At 46.7% G+C, this 15,291-nt stretch overlaps 1 protein-coding gene across 12 annotated transcripts in view; it reads left to right on the top strand.

Moving 5' to 3' along the window:
- The window catches only part of Ccdc162 (coiled-coil domain containing 162), a 177,677-nt gene that overhangs the window by 28,719 nt on the left and 133,667 nt on the right, over nucleotides 1–15,291 (top strand). For 11 of the 12 annotated variants that reach the window (XR_871443.3, XR_003948818.1, XR_001779633.2 and 8 more), the window contains exons 5-9: nucleotides 4,522–4,635; nucleotides 6,010–6,204; nucleotides 7,448–7,586; nucleotides 8,905–9,062; nucleotides 13,844–13,996. Coding sequence is in view for 9 of the 12 variants with exons in the window: in XM_011243230.3 (XP_011241532.1) it covers nucleotides 4,522–4,635; nucleotides 6,010–6,204; nucleotides 7,448–7,586; nucleotides 8,905–9,062; nucleotides 13,844–13,996 (759 nt within the window). In the remaining 3 variants the exon portion in view is untranslated. The remainder of the gene's footprint in view (nucleotides 1–4,521; nucleotides 4,636–6,009; nucleotides 6,205–7,447; nucleotides 7,587–8,904; nucleotides 9,063–13,843; nucleotides 13,997–15,291) is intronic. The other variant, XM_030245351.1, reaches the window with a different exon arrangement.

Here is a 15,291-nt window from a genome sequence, read left to right as displayed (position 1 = left end):
GAAGAAAACAAGGTAGTTAGGTGATACATCAGCCAAAATTCACTGAAGTCATCCTATGCATAATGATTCTTTACACAAAACAGAAAAATGCATACATAAAAGCAGCAGGAACCAGGCAGTGGTTACAACTGAGATAAAATCAGCCCTACCTAAAGTCAGCTATTCTTAGAAGCCAGTTGTGAGGGCTTTATGCTCCAGGTACAAGGGCTTCACACCCTAGCCACAATTCTAGTCTATTGTGTAACCCACCACCAGGGGTCCCTTAGTAAATACCTAGCTATGCTATTTTTGGAAGTATGCACTAGGGAGGTCCCTTTCTTGCTAACCTTTCTGTGAATAACAAGATACTCTAGTTCCTTCTTAAACCACAACCCACCTTCTTCCTAGACCATTGTAAATTCCTGCATCTAGGAGTGACTCAGCTGTTATTCTAAGTGTTTGTGGGGAACCTCCATTTACCAGAGGAGCCCACCAACTTTCTTCTATTATGTAATGTAGTCTGCCATACATGACTGTAATGAGAATTCTAAATTTACTTTGTTGAACTTGCCCTGAGATTCTAACTCTTATCCAGTAAACTGCAATACCTGATTTCTTTCACTATCTCTCTTTCAACACTGGAGGGATTTTGTCTGAATAAGTAACATTTTTACAAGATTCCAAGCCCAAGGTCAGCTCAAGGATTGACTAGGATGTTGGGACACCAGTGGTGGACAGGAAACAATGGCCAATCTAACTTGGCTATGTGTCAAATCATTCCTTGGGGGCACCTATAATAAAACAATACTGAAAGAAAGCACACAAAACCCTCCACCGACTATCGCAAGGACAAATCTGGACCACATCTAAGTTACAGAACACCAAGGACCTCCAGGAGACCAGCTTCCGTGAAACTTTTTGCCTCAGGACTGCGGCCAAGCTTTTGGACTTGTTATGTAGACACCACTGGAATGGGCATGGCAATGGAAACTAATTTTCCATCTGTACATTCCAAAGGATTTACCCAATAGTCGCAAAGATGTAAGGTCAGTCGCAGAGATGAGCCCGGAATGGCTATTATAGAAGCTAAAAGTAGTCCAAGACCAATTGTAATTAGGCTTGCAACATCCAGTTCTCCACAGCCACTGAAGTTCTTGTCAGTTAGACAGCCACCTGGAAGATTCAATGTAATGTACAATTTTCTTTTTGTTTTCAAGCAACTTTTGTTCACACCTGGCTGCATTGTTTCTTAGCCTGTGGTGAGGGAGAATAACACAGCTGGAAGATGGGGCAGAAGGAAGCTGTTCACCTCTGGGTTGCCACAAAGCAGAGAGCTCACTTTTTAGAACAAAGGTCCGCCCTGTCAAGCCGCTAATTTTTGAATCCATAAATGGATTAATCCATTGATAAGGTCCGGGCCCCATTGATCCATTCATTTGCCAAAGGTCCACCTCTGAACATTGCTGTTCTGGGGACTGAGCTTTCAAAAGACAGTATTGGTGGGAGACCCTTAAGGTCCAAATCATAGCAGTCATGATGCTGAAAAATATAGATGCTGGATTAGGCGGCCTTCAAACATGGCCACCAGTGTTCCTCATCATGGACTTGTGTCTGTGTTTCTTGACCCTGGACAGCTAGCATGAGACTGCCTCCCGTGTGCTGGGATTAAAGGTGTGTGCCACCACGCCTGGCGAGAGCATTTCTTAATTTTTGAAAACTTTTAAGCACGGTTTCTTTAAACAGAGTTTTCTGGGTTCTGGGAGTGACTATAAAATTCTCAATAAACAAAGCAAACTCATATTCATCTTTCTCAACCTTACTAGGCTTTTTCCCATCCATTATTCACTGCATTACACCCATAAAATCTCTTAACCTAAGCCTAAAAACATCCTTAACTCTCCTAGACTTAATTTGACTAGAAAAAACTATTCCAAAATCAACCTCAACCCTCCACACAAGCACAACCACTCTTACAACTAACCAAAAAGGCTTGACTAAATTATACGTTATATCATTCTTAGTTAACAGTATCTTAATTGTCAAGCTCATTCCTGAGTTTAAGCCCAGCTCCGAGACCCGTTGCTTAAATTGCACATCCATTACAGTGTTTCCTATCACCTCGGAAAGACCAAGATCCTGTTCCCTTTGGCTGTATCCTTGTTTGCAGTTGGTACCTACTTCATTTTGTGAAGTTCCTATTGCTCTTCAAGGTTACTAGCTTTTGTTCTTGTTGTTTTTGTTCTTCGAGACAGGGTTTCTCTGTGTAGCCCTGGCTGTCCTGGAACTCACTTTGTAGACCAGGCTGGCCTCGAACTCAGAGATCCCCTGCCTCTGCCTCCCAAGTGCTGGGATTAAAGGCGTGCGCCACCTCCACCAGTCCCAGTTGAAGTTTTCTAACATTTTCCATGCAAAGTCTAATGTACCTCTAATCTTGTCGGTTCAGTGTTTGCTTCAAACGTGTATTTACTTTTAGACTCCTAGACTCTTCAAGCTGCATTCACATTCGCTTTCAGTCTTCGGACCTTTAAACACTTGGCTTGCTGACCTTGTTAACTAGGTTGGTTCTTGTCGTCTTCTCACTAACTGCTCTTCTGCCCACAGATCTTTTCCTTGTTGCTTTGAATGACTATAGTTTATAAAATCACTTATAAATGAATGCTAAAAATAATCAAATTTTCACTATCGGATGCCGTGGATTTTGTGTTTCCCGTCAAGTGTTGGACTTTGTTCTGGGAAGCTTTTAAGTCACAGACCCACTTACTCCCTTCAGGGCTGCCTTGTGTGGCTTTAGGATAATCTTCACTCTAGGCTCAGTTTGTCCTCATTACCAGAGCCCTGGTGTTGGATGTCTCGGGTATCCAGGGACACTTTCACCTGGTGGCTGGAACTTGAACAGCCTGCAGCCAGTCCAGTAAGAACCTATTAAGAGCTGTTGGCCTTCGGTCGGTCAGGGTCAGCTATTCTTTACACAGCCTCCTGGAGCGTCTCCTGCTGCGTGCCTGGCTAGGTACTCAACAAACAGACCCGTGGGGTCCTTTCCGAGCCTGCCTTTCTCTGACTGGCTTCCTCCTCTCCAGTGCCGCAGCCTACAAACTCCCCGGTTCCTGGGTTCCTGTTCCGCGCCTCGCCTCGCCTCACGTTTCAAGTCTTCTCTCCTTAACTCAGAGGTCCCTCCGCTCCCTTACCGTTTCCTCTCCTTGCTGGGTCTCAGCAGCGTGAGTGAGCGTCTCGGCTCGCGGGAACCATGACAAGTGGTTCTCTTTCCCCAGGAACCCTGGCACTATGTTGGGACAGAAAAACAGTTGCCTCAAGTATTCTGTCAGATTCTCTACTCGTGATGAAAGAATGCAACAGGACTCATTTCTTCGCAGCGTCATTTTTATCCCTGGATAGAAAAGCCATCTGCATGACTGCCCTCAAACTCATAAATCTCCTGCCTTGGCCTCTTGAGCACGAGGCACGAGGGTTATAGGAATGTGCCACTGCTTTTATTTTAATTGTAAGCGAAAATTTTCAGTCTGATTTTTATAAACTATAGTCTTAATTTTTTTCTTTTTTGTTATTACTCTGTGTATGTGTTTTGGAACGCACCGTGGTGCACACGTGGGGGACGGTGGACAACATTGATGGAGTTACTTCCTGCCTTCCATCTCCACAAGGGTCCCAGGAATCAAACCCGGGTCATCACGATTGCATAAGGAGTTCCCTTACCCAGAGGGCCACCTCTCTGAGCCACTAATCTTACTTGTAATGGACTTTTTGACTCACAGGTTTAGGTGTGTGTGTGTGTGTGTGCATGGATGCATGGGTACATGTGTGTGCTTGTATGTTTCCTAGAGGAAAACCTCAGGTGTCACACCTTGGGTGCTGTGATCTTATTCTTTGGAGACAGGAGTTCTCTCTTGGAGTTTGCCAAGCAGGGAAGGTCGAGTGGTCACGAGCCCTAGGGACCTACCTGTCTGTTTCTGCCTCCCCTGCGTTCTGAGTGCCGCCAGAAATGGCTTTGCTTTTGCTTTTTCTTGTCTTTTTTCCCTTTCCTTCCCTTCCCTTCCCTTCCCTCCCCTCCCCTCCCCTCCCCTCCCCTCCCCTTTCCTCCCCTTTCCTTTCTTTTCCTTTCCTTCTCTTCTCTTTTCTTCTCAACATATGTTCTGGAGATGGAACTCTGGTTTCTGTGTTTTTCTGAAAAGCATTTTACTGATCCAGCATTTCTCCCAGCCATAATTTCAGTTTCTCCACCCAGAACTTCAGCTCGACTTTAAGCCTATAGTATCCTAAGTCACTGCCAACAGTCCAGTAGCTGACGAAGGAGCTTGTGACCAGTTAATTCAGTAGCAGATCACAGAGATTTAGACACATCTGCTTGCTCTTGTTGCTTTACATCGGAAGGATCTTGAACCAGACTTCATTTGATGGTGTTCCTGTAAGAAAAAAAAAAGTATTTTCAAAGCAACCATCACCTATATTGTTAGTGTTCGTAAGGCTCGATCAGCCCCCTTTCTATAATTATATTCTGGTAAGTGCTTATTTTTGTTGTTGGTAAAGTATTACACAGAGAGAATTACGCAGCTGGGCCAGAGTAAATATTTGCACGTGCTGAGGTGGAAGAGGCTCTGCCAGACCAGTATGGCCATGGAAGAACTCTACCCTCTTTATAAGGTAAGGGGCCAGGGAGCAGACCCGGTGGGAGAGCATGTATCTGTGCATCGCATATGTAATGATGTATATGTATATATGATATATGGATGTAATTTTAAAAAGACTTTTATTTTCATTTTAAATTAATGTGTTTATGTGTGTGCACACATTAGTCCACATGGATGCAATGCTCATGGATGCCAGAAGAGGGCAGCAGATCCCCTTTAAAACTGGAGTTACAGCCAGGTTGCTAGGAGCTGCCTGTGTGAGTGCAGCTGGCATGTTTAACCACGGAACCATCTCTAGTTGCTTTATATATGTATTTTCTAAATAAAGCAACACGGCCAGTAAGCTTGTCGTTGTTGTAAAGGACAATGTGGCCGTGATGTCGGTCATCCCATTGGTTGCTCAGGGTGGCCCTGATGTCCTCCTTACAGCTCTCTGTGCGTACCCTGAAGCTACTTGCTGGGTTGAAGGCCTCTTTAGAGGACAAGCAGTGTTTGGTTAAGGACGTACACTTAACTCCAAACATGCTTGCAAGGCCCATTTGTAGGAGAACGTGGTAGTCAAGCCCGAGCGAGGCCCCACACATGGCAGGCTGCCTTTCTTTTTAAAAGAAACTGACAACTAAAGATAGGAAAGGAACCGATGGACATGCCTTCTCCTGTGCTCTGCCATAAAGTAGCAGAAGACAAAGATTGCTACTTTTGTTATTGTTGTTGTTGAGACAGGGGCTCAGTATATAACCCAGGCTGTCCAGGAACTCACTGTGTAGCCCAGGCTGGCCCAAACTCACATAGATCCATTTGCCTTTGACTCTCTTTTTGTTTTTTTGGTTTTTTGGTTTTTTTTGGTTTTTCGAGACAGGGTTTCTCTGTATAGCCCTGGCTGTCCTGGAACTCACTCTGTAGACCAGGCTGACCTCGAATTCAGAAATTCTCCTGCCTCTGCCTCCCGAGTGCTGGGATTAAAGGCGTGTGCCACCACACCTGGCTTGCCTTTGATTCTTAAGTGCTTGGATTAAGGTGTGTGTCACAGTGCCAAAAAAAAAAAAAAAAAAAAAAAAAAAAAAAAAAAAAAAGATTCCTACTTTGAAAATGAGCCCTGACATAATTTTTACCTAGGACCTAGGACATGTGCATTTTTTTTTCTTGTAGACTTGGCCAAAATAGGAAGGTCGGAGGTAGACTCCTGATACCAAACACCCTCCTGCACTGTTAAATTGCTGTCCCTCAGAGTTGGGAGAGTAAGACACTGCCTCTCTCAACTGAATCCAAACTGTAGAAGAACTTGGGGGGGTGGGACTCAAAAAGTCCCTTATTTGCCGCCCAGACAGCATTGCAGAGAACAATGCTTGCCAACAGCCCACGGTGTGTCTGTATCTCTCTTAAACAGAAACAAGTTGACTACATCATGCAGGAGTTCAACGACTCAGTTCAGAGAGCAGAAAGGCTGTCGGTTGCTAGAGAAAACTTACTTATGGGAAAAAACAACCGTCCCGACCTGGTGACTCAGGAGGACCTGGCGATTTATACCAGGTGGTTAGTGTGTCACCTGCATGCTCTCAGGACCATCCATCACTTCCTGCAGGTAGTAGGACCCTTAGTGTGCCGGTACACATGCCCTGGGGAAGGGGAAGGGGAAGCACGGTGCCCTGACATGAGGAAACATTCCCCAGCCAGCACTCTGTCCATTTGGCTCTCTCAGGAAAACCTCTCCCGTTCTGCTTGGTATTCATTCAGTTCTTGCTCCCTTTGGTGTCTTAGGATTCAGGGACTTCCATTCCGGCACACGGCTTTTCCTTGGCAGAATGTAATGAGGAAATCATGTCAGGATGCTTGTCCTGGGCCATGCAGCAAAGCCTTGGCCTTTGCTAAAAAGTAACAGGGTCCCCTGCTGGTTGGAAGGGGTGGAGGCGCACGGGGGGGGGGGGGGGCGTGAGTAAATTTCTATTACAATGTGATGGGGTTAGAAAGCGGAGCTGGGCTGGACATGGTGGTGTTATCTAATCCCAGTGGCTAAGTCTGGAGGGTCTTGATTCTGAGGCCAAGCTGGTCTCTGTGGTGAGTTAAAGATTAGCTTTATACACAGTGATAACCTGTCTCAGAACATAATGACGAGTAATAAAGTAAATAGTTAAGGTGGCTTTAGTAGCGCAGGTGTAGAATATGCACCATAGCTTGAGCAGGGCCAGGAAGGAGTTCTGTCCCCAGCATTGCCAAAGCAGCCAGGGGGTCAGGGGACAGTATGGAGTGAGAATTATGAGGGTGATGCCCTAAGTCAGGTTAGAGGATCCCCAAAGAAACCCGGTGGTCACCCGGATCCATTCCCTCTGCAGAGCCAGCGAGCGCTGTGGTCTGTACTTCTTTCTCTCCTCTGTCACATGATCGTACAACCATGCACTCCTAAACCTGGGTCTTGGGGCTGGAGAGATGGCTCAGCTGTTAAGAGCGCTGACTGTTCTGAAGGTCCCGAGTTCAAATCCCAGCAACCACATGGTGGCTCACAACCATCTGTAATGAGATCTGACTCCCTCTTCTGGAGTGTCTGAAGACAGCTACAGAGTACTCACATAAATAAATAGCTCTTTAAAAATAAATAAATAAATAAATAAATAAACCTGGGTCTTTCTCCTCACACCCTGAGCACCTGTGCTTTCCCACTCAAGTCCATGACCACTGTGGGGAAGAGGAAGTGTTTCCTGGTTGGTGGCAGCTGGGTCTCCCAGCTCCAGCCTCTCTCATGGGGAAGGTTTCTGAAGTTTCAGCCCTGTCTCCCTCCTTCTCTGTCGCAACCTAGGCTGACCTGTGCCCGCTCGGGTCTGTCTCTCTAGGCACTCCAGTATCTGCCCATCTCCAGGGTGCTGAGCCTAGCTGCTAAGCAAGTCTCTGGATCTAGTGAGGAAGATGGCAAAGCCTGTGTCACTGACCTTCACGCTGCATCCCCTGGTCCTCTGGGTCCCCATGTTTCAGGTAAGAGCCTGGCCTTTACTAGCGTAGAGCAGGGGGCCGTGATTACTGTGACATAGTGTTTCTATTTCTGCAACAAACCATGATGACCACAAAGCAAGCTGGGGAGGACAGGGTTTATGCTTCCACATTGCTCAGTGTTGGAGGCAGGACAGGAACTCGGGAAGGCAGGATCCTAGAAGCAGGAGCTGATGCAGAGGCCGCGGAGGGGCACTGATTACTGGCTTGCTGCCCATGGCTTGCTCAGTCTGCTTTCTTTTTATTTATTTATTTATTTTGGAATACCCAAATCAAGGCATTTTTTAAAAAAGATTTTATTCATTATATGTAAGTATACTGTGGCTGTCTTCAGACACACCAAAGGAGGGCATCAGATCTGATTATGGATGACTATGAGCCATCATGTGGTTGCTGGGATTTGAACTCAGGACCGTCGGAAGAGCAGTCAGTGCCCTTAACTGCTGAGCCATCTCTCCAGCCCCTCAGTCTGCTTTCTTACAGCACCTAGGACCACCTGCTCAGGGATTGCACCATCCACGATGGGCCAGGCCCTCCTCATTAATCACTAATAGCTGGATCTTATGGAGGCACTTTCTCAATTGAGGTTCCCTCATTTCAGATAGCTTTAGCTTGTGTGGAATTGACATAAGACTAACTGGAAAGGCCTGTTTGGACCACTGTCTTCCTATATGCCAAAGTCACATCTTTGTAATAAGTTGTAATTTGATAGTAATATTTTTTGATGAAAGACAGTAGCCATGACTGTAGACATTTTGTCTCCATCTTTACAACTAGTAGGTTAAGAGGCAAGTGGACTGGCTTCCAGGCCTGTTTCTGTCACCCTGGTCCTGCATATCACCTCCTTACGCCTCAGTTTACCCATTGCCATACCAATCCTTCCCGGTGAAATGATTTCTGAGACTTGGTTCAGGTTTTCTGTTACACAGCTGCCAGAGAATTTAGTCGTCAGGATCAATTTCGGTCTCTCTGCTCTTCTTTTGTGTTCCGGAGAACTGAGAAGTCGGGTCAGGTTTCTGCCGAGTGCCCTTGAGTGACATTCCCGTTGTATACAGAATATCCCAGGAGCTCTAGCGGGTTTCTCCTGAGGGCTGTGAGATCATTGAGAGTACTTGCACCTCCCCAGGAAAGCTTATGGGGGCTGGGTGGCAAAAAAGGTGCAGGCTTGCCTGGCACAGGGTCAGGGGAGAACAAAACGGCTCCCCACCAGCAGAGGGCCTGCTTCCAACTCTCTCCAAGGCCATCTGCTGTCTCTGCCGCCTCCCACTCACTGGTCGCGCTCTTGATTTTGGATATTTTTCAGGGTCAGGGAGAACAGATGCTGCGTTTGTCTTGCCTCAGCACGTGACAGACAGGGATGATCTAAAACCTCAGCTGAGGCGCCTCCTCTCACATTTCCACATCCCAGACGATGTGCAAAAGCTGAGCGACTCAGCCAAAGAGATGGGACTCTTTTCCTCGGTACACAATGCATTCTTACTATAAATACAGGAGGTTGGAAGAAAGGCTTAGTATTTGCTACAAAGTTTCTCGTTTGTTTGTTTGAGACCAGATCTCATATAGCATGGGCTGGCTTCAAAGTAGCTGTGTAGTGGAGGGTGACCTTGAACTCCTGATACTCCTGTCCCCCCCCCCCCCTTGAGTTTCTTGATTAGGTGTGTGTAGCCACACATGACACAAAGCTGTTTCTTTTTTCTGCCAATGCTTTTTTCTAGAGTAATAATATACAATGTAATAAGCCATCTTCCTGTTGGGAAGAGCCTCCTTTCTGTAAGAAGAACAAGACCTGATGATAGCTAAGCCTAAGGGATTTTACCTTTTGGGTTTTTCCCCCTGTAGGTTTTAGAGACACAGTAGGAGGATATGGGCTGAAGAAGATATACATGTGCCCAGGGTTAGACAGACATCCTGGGAGAGTTGTCAAGCATCTACAGCCCAGAGTCTGAGATGGGACTGCAGTATGTTTTGTTTGTGTTTTGGTTGCAATATTCTTTTTTTCCTTTCAATTATTTATTTATTATATGTAAGTACACTACTGTAGCTGACTTCAGACACTCCAGAAGAGGGCATCAGATTTCGTTACGGATGGTTGTGAGCCACCATATGGTTGCTGGGATTTGAACTCAGGACCTTTAGAAGAGCAGTTGGCGCTCTTAACCGCTGAGCCATATCACCAGCCCTGGTTGCAATATTCTTGACATACTGGATAAGGTTCTACCCACTGGGACTCACTGTGTCCTGAATGATGCGGCTGGATGCAGGCCTGGCCTCTTCCACTGTAAATCCTGCTGCCTTCCAACAGGAAACCTCATAGTAGCAGAAGCCAGATTAAAATTACTTTCAGAGGGAAAGATGAGGCAGTGGATACAGAACTTCAGAGTTATAACTTAAAACAACAACAACAACAAAACAACAACAACAACAACAACGGTTTCAGCAGTGAGCTATCTTGTTAGCCCTAGTTGTAAATTATTTGCAAGATAAAAATCAGCTGGGTGACCTGATCAGGCTCAAATCTAACCTGGGTGGACTTGAATGACCTCGGGATGGGAAGTTGCTACTTTGTCTCCCCATCCCCACCACCGGTGGCTCCCTGGCCCCGCCCCCTGCCAGTGCTGGGGGCGGAGCTCACTTAATAGCATACTGACCATGAAGATCCACTTGGATTTGTTTTTGTGCCAACATCATTTACAGGACTGTGTTTTTGGTCTGTAACCCTTAAGCCCACGCGATCTCATTCCTCTGGATTTTTGGAAAATCGTGTAGCTTTGCCTCCCCCCCTCCCCCTCCCCTCCCCCTCCCCCTCCCCTCCCCCTCCCCCCTCCCCCTCCCCCTCCCCCTCCCCCTCCTCCTCCTTATAGGATTTTGTGTAGCTCAGTGTTCTAGTTATAATGGTCCTACTATTGCTGTGACGAAACACCAAGACTAAAAGCTACTTGGATGGACAGGAAAGAGTTTATTTGGCTCACATTTCTTATCACAGTCCACTGAGGGAAGCCAAGGCAGGAACTCAAACAGAGCAGGAGGCTGGAGGCAGGAGCTGATGCAGGAGCTGATGGAGGGTGCTGCTTACTGGCTTGTCCTCATGCCTTGCTCAACCTGCTTTCTTATAGTACCCAGGACCACCCGCCCTCACTGTAAGCAAGGCTGCAGTGAAATATTGAGCTAGACCACTCCATGGGTAGACAGAAAGGTTTACTGGGGATTAAGCCATCAATGCAGTCTCTGGGGGCGGGGTGCAGAGAGAATGGCAAGCTGGTGGCCTTGCCAAGTTTTTAAGGCGATAGGTAGCAGCCTAGGGGTGGGGGTGGGGCTGGGGGGCAGTGTGAGCCAGATCAGTCTAGAAGCTAGCATGGGAGAAGCTAGCACGGGAGAAACTAGCATGGGAACTTTGATCTGCTACAGGCTTGCTTGAGTTAATCAGGAACTAGAAAATTCATTGCCAGTAGTAGTTGGCTGTAGGAGGCAGATGATGGACAAGCTGAAATGTGCTTCATAAGATTCCCGAGCAATGGTGAGCGCAGGTACCAGTCCTCCGGTCTGCACAGAGTCATCCTGAGCTGAGCCCAGACTGTTGTTAGGACATTGTCAGCAGCACTGCATTTTGGGTGCCTTCTTTAGACCTAATAATCACTAGTTAGGAAAATGCCCAACAGACTTGCCTACAGCCGGATATCTTAGGGAGGCATTTTCTCAACTGAGGCTCCCTCTTCGCTGATGGCTAGCTTGTGTCTAGCCAGCAAACCCAGGCTGGTTACAAAACTCATGGCAAGAGTTCCTAGCTTTGGCTTTCTTAGAGCAATGCTGTGAGGAATGTTAGTTGTGTTCCCAAGATGGATAGTGGCAGTCCAGTGTGTGTGTGTGTGTGTGTGTGTGTGTGTGTGTGTGTGGTGAGAGAGAGAGAGAGCGCCTGAGTATGTGTGTGTGCGTGAGAGACAGAGTATGTGTGTGAGAGAGAGAGTGAGTGTGTGTGTGTGAGAGAGAGAAAGAGTATGTGTGTATGAGAGAATGTGCATATGTGTGTGTGTGGTCTTTTTTTTTTTTTTTTTTTTTTTTTGGTGCTTTAATGCCCAAGGTTGGGGTCAGCCAACTGCAGCCTGAAGCCCACCACCTGTTCTTCCAAAATAAAGTTCTGTTGGGAGCCAGCTGTCTTGGTCCATCCCCGCTCCTGAAACGACATGCCACAAACTGAGTGGCTGCACCAAGAGCTTCTTACTGCTTTGATGGCTGAGACATGGGGAAGGCTTTGTGCCTCATAGATGTTACCTTTGTATGTGCCTTCCTTAGTAGAGGGCAAAGGCCTCTCAAGGCCTAATCCTACCCCAGTCCCTTCACCAGGGGAGGTGGGTTAGGACTGCCACACAGAAAGTTTGTGAAAACCCAAATCTGCAGATGCCAGCCTCCTCGTGCCTGTGTATGTGTTATTGGTGGCTGCTTTTACACCCCAGTGGCAAACCTGAAGAGTCATGGTTTGCAGACACTGAAATATTAAGTGTCTGGCTCCTTAAGGATGATTTTGCTGCCCAGCCCTAGAATAGCATCTCTCTCAGCATCCTGCCTTGATGCCCATAGCCACGCATCCATGTGTCCATGGCTCTGGTGTTTACATGTCACACATAGCTGTGGAATGCTTGAAATGTAGTTAGTGCGAGATTGATTTAGTTTTAACTAGCTCATACTGAGATGTTAGATAACCTTTTTTCGTCATTGTATAACTGTCCCAGTGCACTGTGGTTGAGCACAGTGGATGAGAAAGGAGCTGGCAGTCGGAAGTTAGCCATATAGCCTCTGCTGGAAGGCGTGAGAAGGAAAGGAGGCAGGTCCTTAGGTTCAGTGCTAGCATCTGAGCTCTTAGTAGCGGTATCCTGGGAAGGCTGCAGAGAGCAGGATTTATTTAACACTCAGAGTTCTAGTTTACCATGTGGTCAGAAAAACTGAATACTTTCCCAGTTTACTTCTTGTTTATATTTAGAGTTCAACCCAAAACATAGACAAGTGGCTGTGGTAATGTATTTCCGATCTTTGGCACAGACACTCAGCAGAGGTGAGGCGCACTGCCATCATGATGAGTGAGAGCCTGGGCCACACAGAGGTGTCCATGTCAAGTACTGTCATAACGAAGGCCTCTTCACTCATCCGTTTCCCTCCAGGGCTATTTCAAGGACGCTCGATCAGTAAGGGCTACAGAGATGCTCTGCAGTTAAGAGTTCTGGCTTCTCTTCTAAACTTAAATTTGATTTCCAGCAGCCAGGGGCATGGCAGTTCACAACCATTTCTAACTCCAGTCCTAGGGGATCTGACACCTTCTTCTGGCCTCTAAACACAAATGGTACATAGACATACACGCAGGCAAGATACACACACACACACACACACACACACACACACACACACACTCGGGGCGGGGTGGGGAGAATGAAAGAATAAGTTAGTGGCTGTTTTTTTGAGATCCAAGACAATTTCCCTTGAGGCTCCACTTCTTTCCTCCTCTTCATCTTCCTCCTCCTTTTTTGTTTGTATGTGTACATATACATATGTGTAGTGAGCATGCATTTGTGTGCAGAGCAGGCCTGGGCACGTGTGTGAAGACCAGAAGAGGAAGTTGGTATCCTGATCTCTCACTCCCTGTGTTATTCCCTCAGACAGGCTCTCCCACTGAACTTGGAGCTGGACTGGTGGCCAATAAGACTCGGTGACCCTCCTACTTCCAAACCCAGTAGTGATGATGTTACGTCACTGGGTTTTTTACATAGTTTGGTGTTTGGATCCAAACCCTCCTCCTCACCCTCCCCACCCTCCTCCTCTTCCTCTTCTCCCTTACTTCTCCCTTCCTACTTCTCTTTCTTCTCTCCCTTATCCCTCCCCTCCCCTTCCTTCTCTCCTTTATCCCTCCCCTCCTTCTCCCTGCCTTTCTCCTTTTATTTTTATTAGAATTTAAGAGGAAAATCCCAGAGCAGACAATCTATAAATCTCAGCAGATGCCCAAGAAGGAAGATAGAGAAAAGAAAAAAAAAGCCATAATGTTGAGTTAGGCACAGAGGTGAGCTGTGTGGTAGGCAAGCACCCAGCTGGCCAGGGAGGAGAGCTTTAGAGAGCCAGTGTAGCCCAAAGTGTTAGGCAAAGCATGCACTTAGAGTAGACAGTGAGAGAAGAAAAGGAAAGTCCTGCTTCTCTGAGCACTTTGGAGAAGCAGCCACCTCCTGAAGTGCAGCAGCTGTCCGTCTCTTCTCCATCCTCTTTAGGTTTCTCAAAACTTCCAAAGCATCTTCATGGAGCAACAAAGGATGTGGACGTTCCCAGACTATGAGGCTGGGAGAGGTAATGTACAGAATCCGACCATGTCAGGACCCACGACTACCCTGAGAAAGAGAGCCGACTGGATTCCCTTTGTGAAGGTAAGGAGGCTGCCGTGGACAGTCACCTCCCGGTGAGGCCAGCAATGCCAAAGTCTTTCCTCCCGCTGAGCAGGCGTGCTGTCAGTACCAGCGCTCTCCTTAGTGCCCTGGGCAAACTGTCCTGCAGGACCTATGTGCCATGCTACCTGTCCTCAACGGAGACCGCTACAACTGAGTCCTTCCTGTTCTCTGCCTGCCTCAGCTCTTTGTTGAAGGTAGTTCACTACCATCTGATCTGGAAGTTCCCCCAACACCTGACACCCACTCTGTAGATCTGAATTTATTTCTTTTTTCATTTACTTTTTTTAAAAAAAGATGTTTATTATACAAGGCAGAATTTTCATATAGCCCAGGCTGGCCTTGTTCACTATACTATGTAACCAAGGATTGCCTTCAGCTCTGACTGTCCTGTCTCAGTTTCCTTAGTGCTGGGGTTACAGATGTTACCACTATGCTTAGCTAATGCTCCCTCCAATACAACACACACACACACACACACACACACACACACACACACAACTTTTGAGAGAAGAATTTACCCAAGCTGACCTTGAATTCATAGTCATATTCCTGCCTTGGCCTCTCAAGTGTTGGGAATTAGAGAAGTCTGTCATTATGCTTCAGACATTCTGAAATGTAATTGGTTAACATAAAGCCAACACTTCAGTTTAAAACTACTATTGGATTTTTAGCATGTCATGCCCTCTGTGCTGAAAATTCGAGATTCACAAACCATGCCTGTTCACTAGGATTAAAGCCTATGGCCGTAGTTGGTGTGAGCTACAGCTAAGTCTCATTAGTCAAGCAGTCCGTGTTCCAGGAAGAGCCAGCAACACTGGTCCAGCAGATCCAGAAATCCAAGGTTAGGTTCCTGAGAGCCAACAATCAAGGTGCCAGTTAGTACAGAGCCCAGCTGTGACGGCACATGCTTGCAGTCCCAACACTGGGGAGGCAGAGGTGGGAGCTGTTGCCTCCAGACCAGGAGCAGCCTGGCTAACAGTGAGTTCCAGCTACAGAGTGAGATCTCATTTCACGAAAAGAAAAACAAAAAGCAAACACACCCAAACCCAGAGCCCTGTTTTATTGTGTCTTTTTTGTTTGTTTGCTTGCTTGCTTGTTTGTTTGTTTAAAGAGGCCCTGTTTGATGTATATCATTGATTCATAGACATTGAACATCATGATAGGAAGAGGGGGAAGTTTGTGTGAGTGATGTAACATGACTCTCCTAGGCACTGTGTCACAGCCTAGTAGTGTGGGATTTAAGTCATAGCCAGCACCTTAGGATTCTGTTTAGG

Source organism: Mus musculus, chromosome 10 (genome assembly GCF_000001635.26).
Source record: "Mus musculus strain C57BL/6J chromosome 10, GRCm38.p6 C57BL/6J".
NCBI lineage: Eukaryota > Metazoa > Chordata > Mammalia > Rodentia > Muridae > Mus > Mus musculus.
The sequence above is the reverse complement of the archived record's forward strand: the minus strand, read 5'-3'. Positions and strand labels throughout refer to the sequence as shown.